Source organism: Helicoverpa armigera, chromosome 11, assembly GCF_030705265.1.
Source record: "Helicoverpa armigera isolate CAAS_96S chromosome 11, ASM3070526v1, whole genome shotgun sequence".
Taxonomy (NCBI): domain Eukaryota; kingdom Metazoa; phylum Arthropoda; class Insecta; order Lepidoptera; family Noctuidae; genus Helicoverpa; species Helicoverpa armigera.
Window position 1 is genome coordinate 9,192,913 of NC_087130.1, and position 23,489 is coordinate 9,216,401.

General features: G+C 37.6%; 2 protein-coding genes across 3 annotated transcripts in view; one reads left to right on the forward strand and one right to left on the reverse strand.

Moving 5' to 3' along the window:
* The window catches only part of LOC110377963 (maternal protein tudor), a 31,461-nt gene extending 15,529 nt beyond the window's left edge, over positions 1-15,932 (forward strand). Inside the window, exons 4-12 of one of the 2 annotated variants that reach the window (XM_049850873.2) lie at positions 2,731-2,811; positions 3,670-3,867; positions 4,105-4,260; positions 4,893-5,872; positions 6,167-6,315; positions 6,758-6,919; positions 11,449-11,615; positions 11,940-12,175; positions 12,451-15,932. In XM_049850873.2, the coding sequence (XP_049706830.2) occupies positions 2,731-2,811; positions 3,670-3,867; positions 4,105-4,260; positions 4,893-5,872; positions 6,167-6,315; positions 6,758-6,919; positions 11,449-11,615; positions 11,940-12,175; positions 12,451-15,191 (4,870 nt within the window). In that variant the 3' untranslated portion in view covers positions 15,192-15,932. The remainder of the gene's footprint in view (positions 1-2,730; positions 2,812-3,669; positions 3,868-4,104; positions 4,261-4,892; positions 5,873-6,166; positions 6,316-6,757; positions 6,920-11,448; positions 11,616-11,939; positions 12,176-12,450) is intronic. The other variant, XM_049850874.2, reaches the window with a different exon arrangement.
* Positions 15,933-16,289: 357 nt separating this feature from the next.
* LOC110377967 (condensin complex subunit 2) lies at positions 16,290-23,216 on the reverse strand. The gene is made up of 12 exons (XM_021337028.3): positions 22,912-23,216; positions 22,399-22,563; positions 21,885-22,085; positions 21,371-21,530; positions 21,037-21,145; positions 20,718-20,897; positions 20,367-20,491; positions 19,794-20,003; positions 19,214-19,451; positions 17,704-17,881; positions 17,288-17,398; positions 16,290-16,972 (listed from the first exon to the last, which is right to left on the reverse strand). The coding sequence occupies exons 1-12, from the start codon at positions 23,056-23,058 to the stop codon at positions 16,670-16,672; spliced, it is 2,127 nt and encodes a 708-aa protein (XP_021192703.3). The 5' UTR covers positions 23,059-23,216; the 3' UTR covers positions 16,290-16,669.
* Positions 23,217-23,489: the final 273 nt, after the last annotated feature.

The following is a 23,489-nucleotide window of genomic DNA, read 5'->3' on the forward strand; positions in this document are numbered from 1 at the left end:
GGAGTAACAAAAAAAGTCGTATTATATGTAATTGTTCAGTGGACGGTTGTTTTAATACACCAATAAACAGTGAACTGTCGTTTTTTAGCCTGCCGTATTACCTATAGTATGGACCTACTTATTTTCTCATATTTCGATGGTTCTTTTAATAAACGCAGTAGGTAGGTACAGTTAGGTGGGTAGGTAAGCGCCCTGGCGGTCTCTGGCCCAATGCCGTAATAAGTTTTGCTAGTGTCGGCCCAGGCGAACCGCCCAACCTGGCTCAAAGATTATTACTAAGTAGTAGGAGTTGATAATTCATGGCGAGAGTATGTTGTAAGGTAGACGAAATAAAACTCGCAAATCAAGGTTTCTGTAGGTAGAAGCAAGCTTAGATCAGGGACTGTACCAACCCATTACATACAAAAATATTTTTTTCGCAAGTAAAGAGTAATAAGTAAGTACCTATAAGTATATGTATGAATAACAAAATTATAAATTGCGGTTTCTGAAAAAGTTCGGTATCTCGTTCAAACGAATTTCCGTTGAAAGTGTTTATTAACCTCATGAATGCCACATTAAATATTTTATTATTATTGGTTTATATTTCATTTTTCCTGTTTTATTCTCAACAATAAATCAAATAATTAGATACGAGTACCACTACCACGTTAGTTTTATGCGCATAAAAAGTTGACGACCCTAGCGCGACCGCCGAGTTTAGGCATGAAAAGTGAAGTACATACATGAGATTGACTTCTGTACCTATGTATTTTGTGGTACTATGCTATCGTGATTGTAGATAAAGAATGATAAATCAATTTTATCCACCTACCTACGGTATCGATATTTTTGCCTACATCATCCTCCGATGATGTCTACGGTATCGATATTTTTGCCTACAGTGATTCATTTTGACACACAAGCACATATTGTATTCGTAACTCCTATTTATGTGCATTATTTATATTGTATGTACATACTTATTTTTGAACATGCATTACGTTCGTAAGAAAAGAAATTAGTCACAAGTATTTTTGGAAAGTAGTGCCGTGCCACTTTCAGGCAAAAAGCTATAAAAAATATTTGTTCAATGCAAACGTTAAGGCGAGGAAGTGGTCAACAATAATTCCATAACCGGCACGCGCATCTAAGGCGCCAAAAGGGGTCGGAGCGTCTGAGCGGGGCGAGGATAACAATACGCGCGCTAGCTTATAACTAAAAGTCGTAAGCGACAAAATGGTTTTGTAATTTTAATATTTAGAAATGATAATTTAATAAAAATTCCTACTACCATTTTAAAGAGTATGTATATACTCAACTACTAAAAAAGTTAAGAGGCTTAAATCGGTCCCGTTTGCCCATAATATGTGAATCTCTTTTTAAAAAGAGGTATGTTTGATATATTTTTCTCTGTTATAAAAGTTACCTAATCATGTTTCTACAACTAACAAAATAAGGCTTATATCATGAACTTTCAGGTAACCAAGTTGTATTTTGATCCGTTTTGTATTTACTGAGAAAAATTGACATCCTTGGCGCCAAAAAATCCAATTCGTCCTCTTAAGTATGAAATTTCTAATTTGAAACGTATTTTAATTGCACATTTTTTGGCGCAGTTCTTGTCATTTTTCCTGCCATTTGATAAATGGTCAAAACGACAGGTGAAACTTCGTAATAATTCATTGTTGGCAAGAATTTACATTTATCGATTGCGATTTAAATGACTATTTAATCGGGGTTTGTATTATTTCGCAAGTAGGTGTATTTCAGTTGTTTCGTCACACAATAATTTCAGTTCTTTGAAATCTTAAAGTTTACTTTCTCTTTGCTCCGTGTTATGCAGTCAATTGTACAAACCTAAGGAGATAAATTGACTCGTGGAAAAGACATTTCTGGTTTGAATTGATAATCTCAAGATCTGCAATTTTATAGTTTTGGAGAGATCCAGAAATTAAGCTTTCGAATCCCCAAATATAGGTAGGTAGGTACGGTGTTTAACTTTCCAGTACATCATATACATGCAGATGTTACTGTTGCAAATATTTATTTTGTGGCCGAGCTAACCAATTGCAGTTTTAGCTTATTGTCTAATACAAGACAGTTAAGAAAGTGACTATAACAGTGAGCGTGTCTAAACAACACTACGTAATTTACTCTGACGTCAGGTTTCACCCAAACTTTAGATAATTTTACGATACTTAGCAGTTTTGAATTTGCTAAAGAATGCCATGCAAAAAGTAGTGTGGTTGGATTGTAAGCTGTTCCTATTGAAAATAGTCGTCTAAAATCGTGACATGACAGCCGGGCACTGAGATAGCAACCTATCATTATGCCAAAAGGTTTTAAACCCATTATAAAAATAGGTATTTCATATAACACAGTTCAAGTACTGCTCGACTAATCTCTTAACAAACCTTGAGCATGTAATCCCAAGAAGATAGCTCTAAAATCGAGAATCGAGATAAGAGACCATCGAGTAACCATCGAGTCTATGCAATCTCACAATACGTAATAGTTTAGTTTTTATTTTCCAACAAAAAAGTAATAACAGAGCATGAGTCAGGTCTCATGGACGGTTTGACCTTGATGCCGGTTCGTTAAACCCATGAGTTTAGTCAACGCGAGTCTAGCTGCGGATATGTATAGGTAATCTGTTATTTAGTGATTAAATATGATTTATTGGTTCTCTAGTGTCTTATAATGTGTGGGAAGTGTTAAGTAATGTGTGATTGTGTTTTCTGTGTGCAGAGATAACCGGGAAGGTTTCGATAGGTCTGGCCCAGGGCGGCACAGCGAGAAGTTTGGTGGCCGGCCGGAGAGAGGTGAACGGTAAGTTGCATGCACGCTATTGTTATATACTACCTTAAACTAGATCATTATATATTTAGCTAGCTTCTTGAATATTTGCCTATGCTAATTCTGGGTTTATTAGAAAACTTTACAATGGGCGGAAAATAATCAATGAAGCGTTAACCGCGCATGCGTGATCCATAAAAAAAATATTAATTACAATAATTAATTTTAGTATGCATTGTCTTGAAGTACTAAGATCTAAAATGGTTTGACGTTGACAATGTTTGCTTAGGATTTAAAATGGCATCGCGGGTTTACTGAACTAAAAGCGTCCGTACTATAGCATTATTCTAACGGGGTTTTTGATCTCACTGTACTTTTGAAGTAATTTTCATGAACATTTGTATGCAGGAAGTTGGGTACTTTTAACAGAGTACAGTCTACTTATAAAAATAAAAATATGGCTGTCACTTGATCACAAGTGCGGCTTGGTATATCTCAATTTCAATCTACCCTCTTCGCAAAAACACCGTGATGGTCGAGTTAGGTACTTGTAATCAGACACAAGTCTTGCCATGGCCGCCTCGCAAATTCCAACTCTGCATTATATCAAGTTACATACTCGTACAATACAGAAATCAACATACATTAGTATGTAATTATGTGTGTATCAAGAGAAATTGTCAGTACAAAAAAATGATCAGTCGTGCTAACCGAGTCTCTGCGCTCATTGTAAAGGCATATTTAGTTGAAGATCTTGTATCATTGTGTTGTATAAAACGAACAATACCAATAATTTAAGTGATACAAATGCCTCGCAGATTTCGGTAGGTGACTTTGTTATTTGTGTTTGAAAGATAATTTTAATATTAATAACATTGTCGTCTTCAACAGCCCTCCCTTCAATGACCGACGCGGTGGTCCGCCCAAGCCCCGAGAGAACGCCGCGCCACCACCATCTGTGGGCGATGACGAGTGGGAGGAATCTCCTCCACAACCCACCTTCCAACCCCCACACAGACAAAACAGGGATAGAGATAACAACCCCAGGGACAGAGATTTCACACCCAGAGACAGAGACAATAACCCAAGGTATGTACTCACTACAAAAACACGAATTTCCTTTTCATTTGCAAATTATTTTCAATTAAAATTCAGTACCGATGTTTCCAACATCAATTTACCAATTTCCAATTCACACGTAATTTACAAACAAACGAACAAAAAAATACATGAAACGCATAAGTTAAAATTGAACGCGCAACTTTCTCCATCGCAATGCGCTAACGAATTAGGCTGTTTGATAAAACAGTTGCAATGATTCGACAGAAGAAAGCATAGGTCGGACCAGCACGATAAACCTGGACCAAAGGGATGGAAGAAAGACTCGAGTGGAGTCGGGAAAAGGTTGAGGCAAGCCGCCGAGGCTGCCTCCATGGATGCCCAAAACTCCAAGGGTGCCTCGATACAGGATAGACTGAAACGGTACTGTGGCAACAAGGCAACTAACGAGTTCCGCTTACTCGACCATCAACATTAATGCTTTATTCAGTCATTGTGTGTTGTGTTCATTATGGTTCGAAATGCCTGCTGTTTTGTGTTCTCACATCAACATTGACCGATGCAGTTAGTGTGCAGTGCGGCGGTTGCAGATTGCGCGATGCGAGCAATTATAAGTAAAGCATTAATAGTTGAATGAGCGCCGTCCTCGTTGTCTCGCCCTATTTGCTTGTCACGCTTGGTTTGCCGCACATTCGAGCGTTTTCAATACGTTGCATATCTGTCGGCTCTTGTTATAACATTCCATTGCACTGTGATGTCTTGCAGTGTTGTAAGTTTTCCTTTCAGCTCATAACACTGCCTTCCGTCATCTCATAAAAATAATTGTACTGTGTATAATAGTTTCACGGCTAACTTCAGACTTGGTAACACGATAGATGCTTGGTGTGGTCAGCACAGTATGTTGTAATAAAGATAATGAAAACAAATTGAGCGTTTTTATTGTTCTGTAATCATAAGTAATAAACTAATTTATGCTTTTGTTTTATTATATTAATAAGCAATAAAATCTATGAAACCAGTCATTTCAATTGCTATAATGTAACGCCTGGTTGCAGGGAAAACAAATACAACCAACATGATGACCGGGAAAGATCAGATGACTGGGGCAACAAGCCTCAACGGGAGAACCGTTTCGACCGGCCCGACCGACGCGACAACCGCGACAATCGCGAGAATCGCGGCGACAGACGCGACAACTGGGGTGACAAGAAAGAGAACTGGAACCAGAAGCGAGACTTCAAGAATGATCGACCACGCAGTAACTTCTCCCCTAGAGATCGCGCTGACAGATCATTTGGGTCTGACGATAAGAAGTCTGACAAGAGCTTCAAGTCTCAAGATGGTGGAAGGGAGAGGTCAGGCCGAGCTCCTCCGTACAAGAGCCGCAGTATGTTCACTCAAGTTCAATACAAAGAACTGCCAGAACCAGTGCCTTTAGATACGCCCTTCATTGAAGCCCCGACCATCGAGCCAAATGCCCAACACGAAGTCTCTGTAACCTGGATCATATCACCTGACTGCTTCTACACCCAAATGATGTCTCTACAACCTAAGTTCCTCGAAATGATGCACAAAATACCAGAACTTTACAAGGGAGTTAAATCTTATACTGGAGAAGTTCCCGTAGGAGGCTCAGTTCTAGCACGTTATCCCGTAGACGGAGTGTTATATAGAGCTACGATAGTCTCCGTTCAACCATTCTCGAAGTTCATTGTACGGTACGTGGATTTCGGTAACAAACAGCTGGTTGATGCTAAAGACATCTGGCAGATGGATAGACAAATGATGGAGCTACCCAAAATGGCTGTATGCTGTTCTCTGTCGGGTGTAGTTCCAATGGAAGGCGAATGGAAGCCGAACAACCCTGATATAGACTTGTGTTTCAACGCGCCGCGATACCAGTGCGTGTTCCAAGAGTTTGTTGATGAACATTATAAAGTGTCGCTGTGGAACAATGGCGTGAGTGTAGCTGATATGCTGGTGGAGAAACAACTGGCTAAACTGTCTGAACATCAGTCGTCTGTGACTCTTAAAGGTAAGATATACTAACTAGTACACAAGACATTTTTCAGCCAAGTTGTAATGTTTATTGAGTTGCAAGTCTGTTAACTTTATCGACTGAAAAGATCTACTGCGACATAGATTGATTATAGCATACTACCATCCGCTTACCGTTTCGCCCGTGTAGAACTGTTTCGCTGTACGGACAAAAGTTTTCTGTACTTTTTCTCAATAAATAGATGGTTTAACACTGAAAAAATTGTTCAAACTATGCAGCTTTATAATATCACCATAGTTCAATTTCTAATCTTGATCGTATTATTTCCAGACGAAGCGATAGACCTTACAATCATCGTAGGCCAGCAGATTCTCTGCCGAGTCACTCATGTGGAATCGTTCGAGAAGTTCTACGTACAACTCGATATGGACAAGGCGACGCTCGTTGAAGAAGCTATCGCTAACTTTGATACTAGTAAAGTAAGTATTATATTTAGTTAGTGGGTACACTCTTAGGTATATTGGGTATCTTTTATTTTGCAGGGTGATTGTGTAAGACAGCTTCATTTAGCAATATGAGCAATGAGCATATCTCTACTTATAAGAGGACTATTCTTGCATAAATATTCATATTTATGTCAACAGTCAATATATAAAAATTAAATAACTAGCTTTTATCTGGATATCAGGTCTCATGAAATTGAAATGAATTAATTTTTATATCAAGCATTGACGATTTCCTGACATATGGCAGAACTTCAATTATAAATTAGGTACAAACAGCCTTGTATGCCTTGTAACTATTTACCCTTATCAATATTTTCTTCTACCATACTGTTTTATATAACTTGTAATTTAAATACCCAAACAGTATAATACTGTCTATATATTTGGTACTTATTTATTTTTTTCTTTGTCACAGCTGACGCCACTAACCGCCGACAGTCTCGCCGATGGCATCCACTGCACGTTGAAACACGAAGGCAAGATATACCGCGCCATATTGGAAGATGTGTCCGACCCGGCTAATGTGAAGGCTGTGTTGCCAGACTACGGGAAATCTGTTACTACGGCTTTAGAAAATGTAAGTTATTTATTTATTTATTTATTTAAGCTTTATTTGTCTTCATAACAGTACATTTGTTATAGAATTTCACATTTTTTAATTGTTTATTTGTTACTGTTATGTAGTCCCTCTAGGGTAAAAGCCTCCTCCAGCTTAAGCCACTTGTCCCGGTCTTTGGCAGTTAGCATCCAGTCATCTCCTGCTATACTCTTGATGTCATCTACCCATCGCTTTCTTGGTCGACCTTTGCTCCTCTTTCCTATAGGGCCTTTCCACTTTGTAGTAGTATAGGTCCATCTTCTGTCCTGGTATCTAGCTATGTGTCCTGCCCATTTCCATTTTTGTCTAAGACTGTGCTGTAGTGCGTCTGTTATTTTTGTTCTATCTCGGATGTCTGTGTTCCGTGTTTTCTGGATTTTCCTTAATTTTAAGATGCTTCTTTCCATGGCATGTTGGCAGGACTGAATTTTGTTTTTCACCTTTTCTGTGTAGACCCAGGTTTGGCTTGCATAAGTTAGGCTTGGGAGAATGCATGAATCCATTATTATTTTTTCATCTGTAGACTGCATTTCCCTTAAGGATTTCCTTTTGTGACCAGTATTTCCTCCATGCGATATTTATTCTTCTATCTATTTCATTTTCATTACAGTTTGATTCGAAAGAAATCTGTTTTCCTAAGTATACATAGTCTTTTACATATTCTATGGGTTTGCCTTCTATTTCTATTTCTTTCATGGAGCTGTTAGTCATAATTTTGGTTTTCTGTGCATTCATTTCAAGTCCCACTTTCTTACTTTCGATGTTCAGGCTATGTAGCAGGTTCTTTAGTTCTGTTGCAGATTCGCTGAAAAGGACTATGTCATCCGCAAATCGCAGGTGTGTTAGTCTTGTGTTTAGTATCCATATGCCTTTGTTTTTCCACTCTAGGCTCTGGAATATGTTTTCGAGGACAGCTATAAATAGTTTGGGTGAGAGAGGATCTTGTCTCACTCCTCTACCAATTTTGAACTCCTCTCCTTGCCTGTCTAGTTTTATTTGGCTTGTACCCTTTTCATAGATATTTTTCAGCACATTAATATATTTTTCGTTGATGTTGTTCTTGCGCAAGGTCTTCCATATGTACGAGTGCGATATGCTGTCGAAGGCTTTGGAGTAGTCCACAAATGCTATGTACAATGGCATATTGTATTCCTTGTATTTTTCTATGATTTGTTCTGTAGCATGAATGTGGTCCATTGTAGAGTAGTGTGCACGAAAACCCGCCTGCTCCATTGGTTGATTTCTCTCTATGTCTGGGTTGATTCTACTTAGAATGATTGAGGAGAACAGTTTATAGATAGTAGATAGTAAACTTATGGGTCTGTAATTGTTAATGTCCATCGGGTTCCCTTTTTTATATAGCAATATTATGTCTGAGCAGCACCATTGTTTAGGTATTTGTTCCTGTTCTATAATTAGATTAAAGAGCTTTGTCAGATAGGTTACCAGAGCAGGTGCTCCAAGTTTCAAGGCTTCGTTGGGGATACTATCTGGTCCTGGACTTTTTTCAACCTTTAATTTCTTTATATGTAAGTCTGTTTCCCTTTCGGTTATACTTTCCAAGGCAGGTTGAGATTCTGTTGTAGTATTAGTTTCTGTTTCCTCATTCTCATCTTCTTGGTCTCTTTCTGTGGCTGGGCTTCTATAGAGATCTGAGTAGAAAACAGTGGCTCGGTGGATTATATCTGCTCTGTCCTTTGTTTCGCCTTTTTCGTCTGTTAGGCCCTGTATCCAGTTTTATGTGTTGTAAGTTCTTTAAAAGCTCTTTTGAGCTTCTGAATGTAGTCATATTCCTTTCTATGACATTCCTTCTGTGGATTTCGTAGTCTTTCTTGATTGCTTTGTTAGTTTTTTTGTAGAGTTCCGTTAATTCGCGCCTCATTGCTTTAGATTTTCCTTTTGTGGATAGGAGTTCTGTGCGTCTAGCAATTAGTTTCAACGTTTGGTCACTTACAATTTTGGATTCTTTTTTCCTGGTTTCTTTTCCCATATTTAGACTATTTATGATTGTTTTCTCTAATTCGTTGCTCAGAACTTGTATATCTTCTATGTGTTTAGTGGTTTCATATAGTGTTTTTGCATTTTCTTTAAGGTTTCTCACATATGTTTCTTTTTCTTTAGTTGACTTAAGTATGTTGTTTGAGGATTTAAATGACTTTCTGTTAATTTTTGGCATCTGAATATTTATAGAGCACCTTACCATTCTATGGTCCGATGGGAAGCTTATTTTGTTGAGCACCTCTAAGTTTGTGACTATTTTAGGGTTTTTGCTTAGTATGAAGTCTATTTCATTTCTTGTTTTGTGATCGGGGGATATCCAGGTCCATTTTCGAGACTGTTTTTTCTTGAAGTATGTATTCATCACTGACAATTTGTTTTCATAGGCATATTGTATCAGTCGTTCGCCGCTTGCGTTTCTTTGCCCATAACCATGTTGTCCCATTATTAGATTTTCTTCAAGTTTAGGCTGGCCGATTTTTGCATTAAAGTCTCCTATTACTAATAGCATCTTATCTGCTTGTTCTTGTGCTTTTTGTATGTCCATGTAGAATTTCTCCCTATCCTCATCACTATAGCTCTCTGTAGGGGCATAAACTTGTATAATTGACATGGGCACATTATTAAATATCAGCTTTAACAAACCGACTCTTTCTGATACACCAATAAAACTTACGATATTTGCTTTCCATTTCTTATTTACTAAGAATCCTACGCCATGGAGTCCCGCTGTTTCACCTATGTAACAAAATGTACTTTTCATGTTCTTCTATATGGTATCCATTTCTTTTAACTTCAGCGAGTCCTATTATGTCCCAATTAATGTTCTCTATTGCGTTGTTTAATTCTAACATTCTTGTTTCTGATGATAATGATCTTATGTTATAGGTGCATATTTTTAAGTTATGTAGTTCATTATTTTCTTTTTTAGAGTTTCCATAATGCCTGTTGTGTTTTTGTTGTTCTCTGGAGTTCTCTGGAGGGTTGTGGTCGATGACCCCCACGGGGACCAGCCGGCTTGGGGGACTTTTTGTTGAAGTTTCTAGTAGTAGTGTTGTGGTATTTGTTGTGCCGGTGGTCAGTCTTAGTTTTTTGAGATTTCAGTTTGTGAGTTATTTCTGCTACGTTCCACATAGTCGAGAATATTGCTTTTTGGAACACTCCTAGTGAATGAAGGTTTTGAGGTTTCCCTTGAGTTTATTTTCTTTTGGGTTGATGAGTTGGGTGAGCCCGAATCTTCTCTCTTCCTTTTGTCTCTGGCTTTGTCTGTTGGTTTCTTCACTATCAGCTTGTCATGTTTAAAAAAAGCGATGTTACCTTTCTTCCTCTCCTCTTCTAGTTGTGGTTGTAGCTGCTTCCGTATTTCAATTACTTCCTTAGTATAATCCTCTTTGACATTAATACCAGGTGGGAGGTTAGTCTTATTTTTCAGAATGATGTGTTTTTTCCATGATGATGCAATGGTGACTACTACGGGCCGATTTTTATTTTGGTTCTTGCCGATTCTATATGTGTTTTTTATTTCGTGGCTATCTATGTGTGTTCCTGTTTCTATTATTATGTCTTTAATGTAGTCTACCAATTCCAGTTCTGATTTACCCGATTCCTCAATTCCAAAAAACACTAGGTTATATTTCCTTTTTTCAAATTCCATTCCTCTTAGTTTTTGTTCTAATGTAGAAATCTTTTCCTTGAGCTTAGTATTTTCGTCCGTTATTGTTTTCAATCTCTCGTCTATTGCCACCATAACACTTTCAGTTACTGTTGTAGTTATGATTTTTGTTTGTTGTTGCAGTTTTTCGTCTAGCCTTGACAACAATATTTCCATACTTTTTTCCATAATTGTATGCGAGTCTCTCTGTTGCTGTCAATGTCAGACGTTTGACGTTTGACAGATTCGCTGTTCAGTATTTTATGTTATATTCTACTTTTCTTTATGGCAAATAGTTATTTATGATTTATGTTGGTAGCACTGACTTATGATTTGCAATTAAGTTAGGTTATGTTTTAATCACTATTTTAACTACGATTTTTCGTCAGTTCTTATATTTGGCACTGTGGTTATAAACCAAATCTGTTTTTCACTGTCACACTCTGTGTTTTTTGCGTTCGGACGCCACAAATGAACCCTTATTGCACAGATTTTTTATTTAATTCGCAGAGGACGTTGACGTACGTGTTCACTCTTAGACCACCGGAAGCGGAAAAGTTACTACACGATAAATAACTTTATGTTCTATATGTATTATGATGGCATGGCATTTCCATGGTTTGAATATTATGTATACCTAGATATAAGATATTCTGTATATTCGCCGTTCGAACAATTATATTCTTTTAAAGCACATTTACACACTCGAATCTTATATAACTTACGCTTTATTCTGGGACACCAAAAAATTGGCGAGAAATTAATATACAAATGAACGAAAGGAAATGCCTTTATATCTTCAGTAGTATAGGATAACTAGTTCTCTCACTAAATTCATAATTTTTATATGTTTTTTCAGCTGATGATCTTGCCAACGGAACTGAGCGTTTACTACTACCAGTCATTAGAGTGTTGTTTGAACAACTATACTGAGGAGTCGAACAAGCTGATGACGCTTGAAGAGCTGAAAGAAAAGCTCACCGGCAACAAAGTCATTATTTATATCAACAATGTGGAAGGCATCAGGTATGTAACATGTACAATTATTTCAACATTCTTCTTATGGTCAAATTGTGTTATATGATTAGGTCATATATTTTATGCCACTTTAAACGAAATGTATTATAGTTGTAGTATATGAAAAATAGATTATATTTAAAGAAAGTATTCAATTTTTTTACATTGTACAAAAAGACACGTTTATTTTTTTTACATTCGGTTCTCTAACTTTTCGAAATAACTACCGAAAACCAAACTTTCTCAAATCAAATCAAAGCCCAACCAAACCAACTTTCAATTTACCTTATTTTACTACCTAAGTAGAACTATATCAGCATTAATTTATTCCAGCCTGGTTACCACCCTTTACGACTGCATATCCGGCCACAAAATCGCCATTTTCGAGCCAGACGAGGGCGCTTACGATGAAGTAATCCAGCTATGCATGAGATCGGTCTTCAACTATAACTTCGGAATGGCATACATATGTCATACTGAGAATCTGAACGAGTTCTATCTGCAGAAAGCTAGTGACGGAGACAGGATTGCTTTGCTACTTGATGAACTGTATAAGTTCTATGAAGAAGGTAAGGTTATATTTGTGTATGTCTGTCTATTCTATTGTTAGCTATTTTACTGTAGATTCATGAAAATATTCAATCATACATAAACATGTTTGTTTTTATAATATTGATTTAAAGTCTAATGGTTATTTTAGCTAGGTTTGTAGTTGTGGCTGATCCCCAATTTCTATTAAAAGATCAGTTTTAATCAACGTCAACGAAAGCAGCCCTGCTATCTCTACTTAATAACCTTACATAATATTCTGATCTAAAATCAAGATATTTTCCTTCATTACCAGGAACTCCGGAAGCCCTATCCTCGTTCGATGTAGACGGTATCTGCGCAGCTCATTCAGCCGATGGCAACTGGTACCGCGCCACAATTATCAGCGTCGAAGACAACCAAGTCAAAGTCCAATATCCTGATTACGGTAACACAGAGACCCTTCCCAAGGAGTCCCTTAAAACCCTCGACCCTAAGTTCTATGAGCCTTGTGCACTTGCCCTAGTAGCTAGCTTAGGTCTCGTAGCCCTTCAAGATAACGCTCTTGAAACATTGAAGGAATGGACCAACGAAAAGGAGGTACAAGTTACTTTGGCTGTGGGCGTCGATGGCTGGTTAGCTAGCCTACACTTAGACGGCGTTGACCTCTCCATAAAGTTAGTCAACGAAAAATTGGCAACACCACAAATAAGTTCCGATGAAGAACAAAAAGTGGAGGAAGTGCAAACTCCTGCCGCTGAACCGATCTCTCTACCTGAAGGGTGCACGCAAGTGTACATCAGTCATATCGACACTCCCGGACACTTCTGGCTGCAAATGTCAGACAAAGTTCAGAAAATCGAAGATATACAGGCGGAATTACAGGCCGATGCGAACTCGTACCCCGATGTTACGAACAGGGAATTAGGCACGTTATGTGTTGCCAAATATTTAGCTGACGATCAGTGGTACCGTGCTGAAATCTTAGACGCGGACTCCGATATTACTACCGTTCGTTTCATTGATTATGGTAACACAGACGTCCTTGACAATCAACCCGGATTGATCAAAGAAATGCCAGAAAAGTTGAAGGAAACTGAGCGTTATGCGGTTAAAACTAGCGTTAACGCAATCCCGACTGGCACCGGCCAATGGTCAGAACCTTCCTCTGAATATTTCACGCAACTTGTAGGCGATTTGGCTAACCCAGTAGACGCTCTGATTGTTCTCAAAGACGTTACAACTTACGTCGATATCTTTGTCAACGGTCAGAACTTGACAGACAAGCTAGTGTCTGAAGGTTACGCAACTCGATCAGAAGAGACTGATTGCGGCGATTTGCCATCCTGCTTCGCTAGTCATGTGAACTCGCCTTCCGAGTTCTGGATTCAACTAGAAACAGCTACTTCAGAGTTACAAGCAATGGAAGCTGCTATGGTTGACGCTGAAAACTTCCCTGAACTGACAGATAAAGAGGAGGGTGTCATTTGTGCAGCCAAATACCCTGAAGATGGGGCATGGTACAGAGCTCAAGTAATCGTAGATGGATCAGAAGGAACCGAAGTCCTTTTCATGGATTACGGTAACGCGTCCATCGCGAACGAATTACGAAGTCTTCCAGATGAACTTAAAGTTAAGCCAGCGCTTTCAAGAAAATGTGCCTTACAGAAACCCCGTGATATAAAGTGGTCGCGACAGTCAGAAACAAGGTTTAATGAATTAGCTGCTGAAGGAGCTACTATATTTAATGTTCAATTCATCGCCTCTGGTGATATCTCGATCGTAGAACTGTTCCTTGAAGGAAAGTCTGTTACTGAAGAACTGGTAGGTTTGTGCGAAGAACTGCCCGCTGAAAGACCTATACCTGTTGGACAGGATATCTATTGCACCGGTAAAGTCTGTTACGTCAACAGCTTGGACGAATTCTACCTTCACCTTGATGACGCTACCTCGAACCTCGATAAAGTTACGGTGAAAATGAATGAGAGCCAAGAATTTGAGCCAGCTTCAGAATTAAAAGTGGGATCAATATGTGCAGCATTCTGGACTGAAGACGAACAATGGTACAGGGCTAAAATATTAGAGTTTTGTGACGTCGGCTACCACGTACAGTTTATTGACTATGGAAATAAAGCTAAATGTGAAGAGTTCAGACTACTCCCTGAAGATCTCGCTGCAATAGAACCACTGGCAAAATGCTGCCGTTTAGTCACCACGTTCAATGATGCCGCTCTCCTCGAAGCTGGCAAAAACAAATTGGACGAACTTACATTAGAAGACACATCATTCCAAATTCAAATTTTAGATAGCACCGTTCAACCCGTTCTCGTTAAATTGACATACGACGGCAAAGACTTCATTTCTACCATTACCTCTGAAGCTGTAGTTACTGAGACTAATACAGAGTCAAAAGATAAAGTAGAAGAACCGGTTAGCGCAGAGGCTGAGGCCAATGCTTTGGAAGACGTCAAAACTGAACAGTCTGAACACAATGCTTCACAATCTGATCTCAATGAAAGTGTAGAGAGCAGTCACACAGTTATTGAGAACAAGTCCTTTGAAGCTAAGCCCGAAAGCTTAGAAGATGAGATCGCGGGTGAAGCCCAAAATGAGACTTCGACTAGTACTGAGAAAGGTAGTTCTGCGGATACCACACGGGAATCAATTAAGACTGCCGAACAAGATGAATTCAGTGACGCTTTAAATACGAGTAACGAAGTAACAGCGACAGCTGAAAATGAAACTACAGAAGCTATATCAGAACCGGCACAAATTGTTACCGAAACAGAAAAACCACCTGAGAAAGTTGCTGACACTAAAGAAGCGGAGCAGGTATCCGCGGAAAAAGACAAAACTACGGAAAAAGCTGAAGATGACGTAAAGGAAACTGAGAAACCAGCAAATGTAGAAACAGCAGAAGTTAAGGCAGAAAGTGAGAAGCCCGCAGACAAAACTACAGAAATTGTAGAGAAGTCTATTGACAACGCGACAGATACGGAAAAATCTGCAGAGAAAGTGACAGAAACCAGTGAGGCTAAAGCAGAGCCCGCCAAGTAGAGTAATAAGGTTGTAAATACAACAGAAAGTATTCTAAATGAGGCAACACCAGTTAAACTATATTGTATTATATTAATCTCTTTAGATTTACCAGCATACGTGACTTATGACTGTTTTGAAATATGCATAATTATAATTTGCGCCGTTTTGGTCAGACCAAGTGTCAATACAGTATTGGCGTTACTAAGCAGCTTATAATTATACATTTTTGTACCAAGTACATAATTATAAGACGTAATATTTTAGTGTTTGTTTGTACTACAGTTTTTTTAAATAAAATTGTTAAAAGGTTCGTTTCTCGAATAGCTGATGTTGAAAGTGACATGTTGAACGTTGCAGGAGAGTGTTTATGACTTTTTATGTTTGTTAAAGTTTTTAAAGGCAACTAAATGAACAAGTATGACCTGTTACACGTTATTTTATGACTAAAATGTTTCTCGTTACAATTTATAAATACTCACTATGGTAAATTTTTAGGTGTTATTGTACGTTATCGGTATTTGTTAATTTGGTTAAGCACTGACTTGCAATAGTAGAATAACAGGCTGACTGAAAAGGTTATAATGTACATACATAACTACTTAATTGTAATTAACACATTCCCTTCATGTTAACATTAGTTTCACATGTCGTCATTACAGATACCGAGGGTATATCATTGATTGTCGTTATTTTTTGTTTAGTAATCATCTTCAAGAAGGATGTTTCGTTTTTTTTTTAATAAAGCTATGTAGAAAGCGACATGGATTTTTTATTTTCAAGTTACTCTCGTTTTCTCTAAGATACCTACTTCTTGTTATGTCTCGTTTTGGATAAGCACCTGCTACACTCGTTAATAGAACAAAGGTTAAACTTTTACCCGCTTGGGTACCACAGAGACCCAAAAGGAATAACCATACATTTTCTTCGATTTAAAGTCAAAGCCATGTTTCATCAAATCGGCTCAGCCGTTTTAAAGCTATTAGTGTTTTTTTCAACAGAGAGGCAACAATACAAAATAAGTTGTATGATTTGTGATGATTTGCTTTATAATGCAATTCAATTTTTTTAACTTTTTTAGGCTGATAGTACGAAAATGAGCAAAAAAAACTTCAAATTTAGAAACAAATAATCCTTTATTTGTGTAAACATGTTTGTTGAACATTTTATTCCTACATTTACAAAAATTACCTAAATATAAAAATAAAAGAGTATCAAACATATTCTATACAATGTTTTATGGCAGTTCATGTCCCTTAAAATAAGGTAAAATTAGTTATATTTACACGCATTGGCGGCGGAAATGGCAATCAAAAAGGATCGATTCAACTAGTGAAATCAAGTTACCTTGAGTAATTCAAATAATTGAGGTTCACATGCAATAAGTGCTGTAAAAAAAAACTTAGCAAACACTAATTTGAGCAACCAGTACCTTCGAACACGAAATTCATTTAATATCTATTAGAACTGTGTATTAACAATTAATCCAAAAACAGAAGTTATTTTATGAGTCCTATTACGCCGATATCGTTCAAATCATCACGTTTTTCTAAAATAAGGCCTTTTTCATTCGCTAGATGGAGTACCGACAATAAGGCTAAGGGCACACTAAGAGATTCTCGCATATTTGGCGTTAGTTTACTTGGTAACCGCTTATAAATAGTAAAGAAACTGGTTTCAGTAACATCTTCCTTTTCCCCTTCTTGTGTTTTTTCAGTGAGCATTTTCCAGGTGCAATGTTTTAGCTGTTTCATGTCAACCTTTTTCGCTCGCATCGCGTAGGGAATGAAGATTTTGGCAACCTGAGAAATAAATAAATAAATGCTTTATAGATGCAAATCCTTAAAAAATGCTTACAAAGAACAGAATACATCTTACAGAGAAAGAGAATAAATATTTTCTGAATATGCATTGAAATCTTGTACATTTACTATATCGTTGTATATGTATTAGTTGTGTATCAGTTGACTACTATTTTTAACACTAGCTGTCCGGCTATCCAGATAAAATATACTGGTGAAAGGTTTTTTCAAATTGGTTAAGAACTTTAGCATTTGGGTCACAAAGTAACAAAAAATGTGTCTTTATATTTAAAAAAAATAATGACAGTTACTAACCTTAGTGGGCGGTTCCAACATGTCGGTGATTTCTTCTGGCTCTGCCGCTTTCACTTGATCGTGTAGTTCACCCGCTGCCATTGCGTCTTCATTGCCCCAATCATCACCATCCTACGGAGAGAAAACAAAATTGCTGTGTAATTTCTAACAACCAATTATTATCATGGTTTCGTAACAAGGGGTGATAACGTAGGCTAAACGAAAGGAACAATCGGGATTGTAAGAAAGCGCAATGGTGCCATGAGAGAACGGACTGAAATAATTTCATAAATTCATGGAATTGAAATGGCAATCAATTTTCAAAAAACTGTGATGAATTAAAAAGTAACTTGGTAGTTTTTTTAAGGCAAGAGTAGATCCCCTTTTCGCTGAGTCTTGAAATTATCTCAAAATTATGTCCAACACAAGATACTCACAGGAATATTATTAGGACAATAAGAAGCGTCATTCTCATTATTATAATCGTAGTCCCTCGCTTCCTCCACGGTGACGGGCTCCGGGTCAGGCTGCTTGCTCTGTTCCATGTCGCGTTTGCGAAGCAGCATCACGTTGCGACGGAGGAACAACTTCCTGAAGTGAGACTCGTCGAGACCTCTGTAGAGATAAAAATAGTTTAGTGGACTTTGAAATGCGGTAAGTATGACCGACTAAATATGTACTAAGATATTCTAAGGTAAATATTATAATGGAAATGACTAAGGAAGTACCTAGTTAAAAAAACAACAATATACTGGGGAAAAAGATTGTTTCCTTGGTGTCGATAGGAAACCCTGACATGACACGTTATACAGTGGTGGAGTGGAAGAGTGTCCTATTTTACTAAATTATACCCATGCAAAGGATCATCCTTTTTCAGTTCTTTGTACTCCCAACTACATAGCTGTGTTATATTTTAGCGCAGCGTGTCTTCTTCTACCTTCTCTGTGGGTATAATTTAGGTGGTCACCAAAAATATTTTTAAGAATCTAAGCTGAGGCACCAAATAAAATAAACAACCCCAAAAAAAATAAATTGACTTTATTAAAAGGGCACTAAAGTATATAATATTATGATCCAAAAAAAAAAAAATAACATCAGAAAAATCGCAAATCTCGCACAAATATTATTTTTGGTTCCCAAAATGGATGAATGGTCACCAAATTCTATCCAAGTAAAAGATTAATATTACTACCAAAAATCAAAGTTAGTGACGAAAACGAATCGCTGCAAAACCGACTCCACGTAGTCTTGCCTGCCCTACCCCTAGAGTGCAATTCAAAACCGCGTAGGTGCGGAGGGGCGAGGCGGCCTGCGAGCTGAGGCGCAGGTAGTTTTTAAGGCTCGCCGCCGCGGCTGAGGCTGGCCGGCTGAGCCGGCCAGCAAGCCGAAGCTGCGGTGGTGAGCGTGAAAACCATCTGCGACGATAAGCTCGCATGGGACCGCCGGAGCCCCGCAGCGCCGGAGCCGTGACAGAAGCCATGCTTGCTGCATGTTGCGTGCTTACATTTTAAACGTATTGAGTTACACACAAATTCATATAACAATAAATAAGCAACGTACGTTTGGGAACCCCAGTATTTTAATTGGTATTTGGGAAATATTCTAGCGATCGTTAGCTTTTTTAGTCTAACAAAAATGACCAAATTAGGAGTCATGGTATTACATAATTGGTAACATCTAAGTAGTGACAATATATAATATTTGGTCTAAAGTGTATTTTAAAGGCGTCCATATATTTTTTTAGTAGTCAATAATACGAAAAAATGGTTTTATCTAATAATATTTTTGGAAACGTTGTTTGGTGACCATTTATCCATTTTGGTAACCGTTTAGAATTTTTTTGGTAGTAAAATAGGTACTTTTTTGGGTGTTGTTTAAACATAAGCCCTTCTCTGTCTGACGTTTTGCATACTTTTAGTCCTCCGTATTACCAAAAAACCAACTTACCTATCAATAGGAGTTTTAAAATTAGCTTCGTTCCATGTATGTCCGGTAGCTAAAGTCTTCCTACTAATCATGATCTTGGCTGGTTGCGTAGGTTCATACTCTCCTACCGGGTCTGATCGGCAGTCGAAAGCTAGGCCTGCCCCTAGGAAGTCTAGCTGACGTTTTGTTCGCGTTGGTTTCTTGCCTTCTACGGTCATACGGCCGGCAGTAGATTGTGTGCGTTCCGACATTTTTGAGGCTGTGAATAGATGTTGTTATTTTAACTAGCTGTTGAGGTTGTGAGATGTTAGTTACATGTAGGAAAAGGCATATATTGGTGCCAAGTTTAATCAAACTGCTTCTTTGTTTCAGAAGGTACTTTGAACTGTAAGTTCCTGCAATGTTTGTACAATTGTTTAATAACGAGCCTTACCAAGAGGTTGAGGTGGTCAGATATATCACTCCATGTATCACACTAGTACTTACTGTTACTGGTTACAGCCTTTTTATCGTCCCACTCACTAGTACTTAGCTGGATCCATTTAGAAGTTGACCTCATCATAATTTGAAAGACTAAGCAGGTACTATATACACAACATACCTCTATTGTTCTTGAGCCGCCAGTGGCTGGGCCCGGCCCAGGCGGCGACGATGGCGCCGCAGTAGGAGTACTCGAGGCGCGTGTCGTGCGGCGCGGCGGGGCGCATGTCCGTGAGGCGCGCGAGCGCGGGGGCGCCCGCCCGCGCCACGCACGCCGCCACCGCCACGTCCGCCTCCTCCTCGCTCTCTATGCCGCCTAGCGGCTCGTCATCTGCAGGTAAAGAACAAAAAAATATGAAAAAAAAACCACATTCAAACTTCACTTAACGCATCAATGCAAGACATAGATGGACTAATAATAAATGTACTTTGAACCTCCTACTTAAACCTATGTTTATTAAATAAAGATTTCATTTTCATCTTTAGAGATCATCCAGGTTCATTTTAGCTCCTTTGATGCAAAGTGGAAATCAGATAGCATGCGGCTACGGGCTAATGATTTTACTCATTGTAATCAATAATAATCAAGTCAAACAGTTTCGCCCTACCCCCTATTATACACTTTGAAACTTAATTTTAAAATTGTTATTTTTAGTAAGAAATGATATTGAGTTGTGAAATGATATTTACATACCAAATAAATCATTGTGCTGCTCATCCTGTGGTATTGGTTCAACCTCTGCATTGACATCAAACGCAAGTGCTTGCTGAGACAGGTTCAATCTGTTCTCTTCCACCCAGTTCGTCACACGATCATTACTGTTAACAAATGTAATATTATGACACAATTTAGTATTTACTAGAGGAATAACGAATTTAAAAAGAGGAATTTAATTAAAAAACAAAATATCTTGGCAGTCTACCATCATCTGTTTGTTTGGGATGGCTTTTCAGTCTACCAAATCAATGTCAATTAATTTCCTTCACATGTAATAGTTAAGTATACTAATATACAAATTAATTAATATATATATATATAACTCACCTATCTTCAGTATCTGGATCCCAGTTACTGATAGAAAACCCAGTAAAAGGTTCACAAATATGATCACTGGTGGTGAACGCTGGCAGTAGCTTAGCAGCTATAGTGATGCGATCAGATAAATCTATCTTTTGATCTTCCGGAATGTTCTCTTTAATCTCTTCTAGAAATCGGTCATCAGTTCTAGAAAAAACAAAACAAATATTGTAGTTATATTTTTTGTGGCCACAAAATTAAAGTTTTTTTGAGATTGGCCATTTGCACTATAACATAATTATTTTAAAATTAATACATTATTTACGTAATAAATTCTATAGTTTACCTCAATATCAAAGCCAGTGTTTTATCATGAATAGGCAGAGTTGCATTGAAGGCCCTGTTTGACGATGTCACATCACCAGTTGTGGCCGCCAATCTCTCAAAGAATGGATCTGTAAAATACCCAAAATGTACCAGAATATCCAAAATCTGCAGGTAAATAAAAATCATACCCAGTGTATGTAGAAAAAAATTTAAAAACATATACTCAAGAAGTTATAAAAATCATAAAAGCTTAAAAGTAATTCACACTGTGGGTAATTAAAAATACTTGGTGTATATGTAAAAAAAGGTGACTTTATGAAGTACGTAATAAATAAGATAGTCAAATCACTTACCAATACAATCATTACAATCAAAGTCCCCATTAAGAGTTTCAGGGTTAGCAGCGATGGCACCCTTGGACTTCTTCTTTTTCTTCTTAGCGGCTGCAGCGGGCTCACCGTCTACTGCACCTTCATCTTGCATGTTGTCATCATCTTTCTTACCTCTTTTTGTCTGTCATTTGAAAAAAAACCACTAGTTTGAAAAATGTGCCCATTTTGTATGTGTTCTGTTTATTAAACAAAGGTAGAAACAGTGGTAATATTACATCACAAAAAAGAAAGATCTGCTTTTGCAATTTCTAGAACATATTAGTCTAGAATTCATGAATATAATTATGAAGACAATGAAACTTTTCCAAACTGTTTTTAATGATTATGTTAATCACAAAGATATTATTTGCAGTCAGTTGCACCATTTAACTTGGTTATAGTTAAATGATGCACAGGTCTGAATCTGGACTTGTTAATTATAATTTGCATTTAGCAATTTGGCTATTTTGTCATAGCTTACAGTAGGTAAACTAACCTGAGCAGCTTTACTAAGACCGCCCGCCATCTTCAACACATCATAATGCACCGCATCAACTCTAAAAGAGTATATCCTAGCTGAGGCATCCACCACGGTGGAGGCTGTCTGCAAGTTATCCATGCGGGAGTCATGCCGCCTCAACATGGACGTCATGAAGTCTATCAGTTGTAGGTTCCAGGCATTGTCTTTGGTTATTTTCTGGAAAAGAAAAGGTATAAAGATGAGTGTGGGGTCTAAATATTGCCTAGTATGGAACTAGATGGGCTGTTGGTTTTGTGGCATTACATTATTTTAAAAATTATCATAGTCAGATTGAGCAAAACAAATTATTTCTTGTTTATGGGAATGATGCATAATAACAATCACCTATTGATAGAATGCGGGCTAACAATCATTAATCGCTTGTTGAACTTTTTATAGGTCTATAGATTTTGCAAATTACACAGGTTAATACATATTTTTTGCAATAATACAATTTCTCACTACATGAGAAAAAATGCCATATACTTACATTCTCAGCATAGAGCTTCAAACAGCCTTGAAAGTGTTCTTTCTGTGGGGATGAGGACATGGTGTCTCTCCCACGTCTAGGAGAGGCTGTTTGAGGTGTTGAGGTTGCCAGTGCCCGCTCCGATGCCACCAGAGATGATCTCTCAGCATCATCATCATTGCACTCCTGGGAAAATGGTAGATTATGACTTCACTAGAACACCTTTTGGCTGTGTCAAACTAACTGCAAATATAGCCACATTGTTTTATTCCTTTTAAATTATTGTTGTTATCAGCAAGTAATCAGAGAGGCCAGTTTTGGGTATGTCACTGCAGTAATAAAAACTTTCAACTGGATAATTGCTAGCAAACAATTTTGTCAGACTCTTAGGATCAAATTTATCATGACCAAATGACGATAACTGGCATAATAGCTAAGAACCGAAATTCAGAAACTCAAGAGCTTTACATTTTGTGGAAAGCCTAGGAAGACTGTTGTATTGGAACTACTGGAATTATGGTGTAACTCACAAACCTCATTTTTAGAATTTGTTGGCCTTTTTTGCGGTATAAGACTCCTTCTTCTGATAGAACTATTGCTACTCCCGCCAGAACTTATCCTGGCTAGCCCTGGAGTAGAGCTTATCGGTGTTTCTATCATGTTTACGCCAACGCAGCACATACAACTTTGAGCACAATATTAAAAACACTTTATTAACACAAAACTATAGTTAATTCACTTTTGAAATTATGAAAATCTATAAAATTATAAAATGTTTTTCCCATCAAAAAGCGTCAAATTAAAACGCAACGGACATTACTAGTGGAGTCCAATGAAATTAAAATATGTCGATAAAATGTTTGTAAACAACAGACTATTTTTTATTTTTTGGTCTATGGAAAATCGACTAACTTGACTGGGGTAGAGAACCGAACCAGTTACAAATAATGGTAATATTTTTCATTTTAAAAAGCTGATAATAGAATAAGTAATTGATTAATTAGATAACATTTCACAGTAAACCTTAGTTAGCGGAACATTGTTTGTATCTGAAAAATCACGAAAATCCATTGATGATTCAGCTATTTTTATTATTTTCTTAAGTTTCAAAT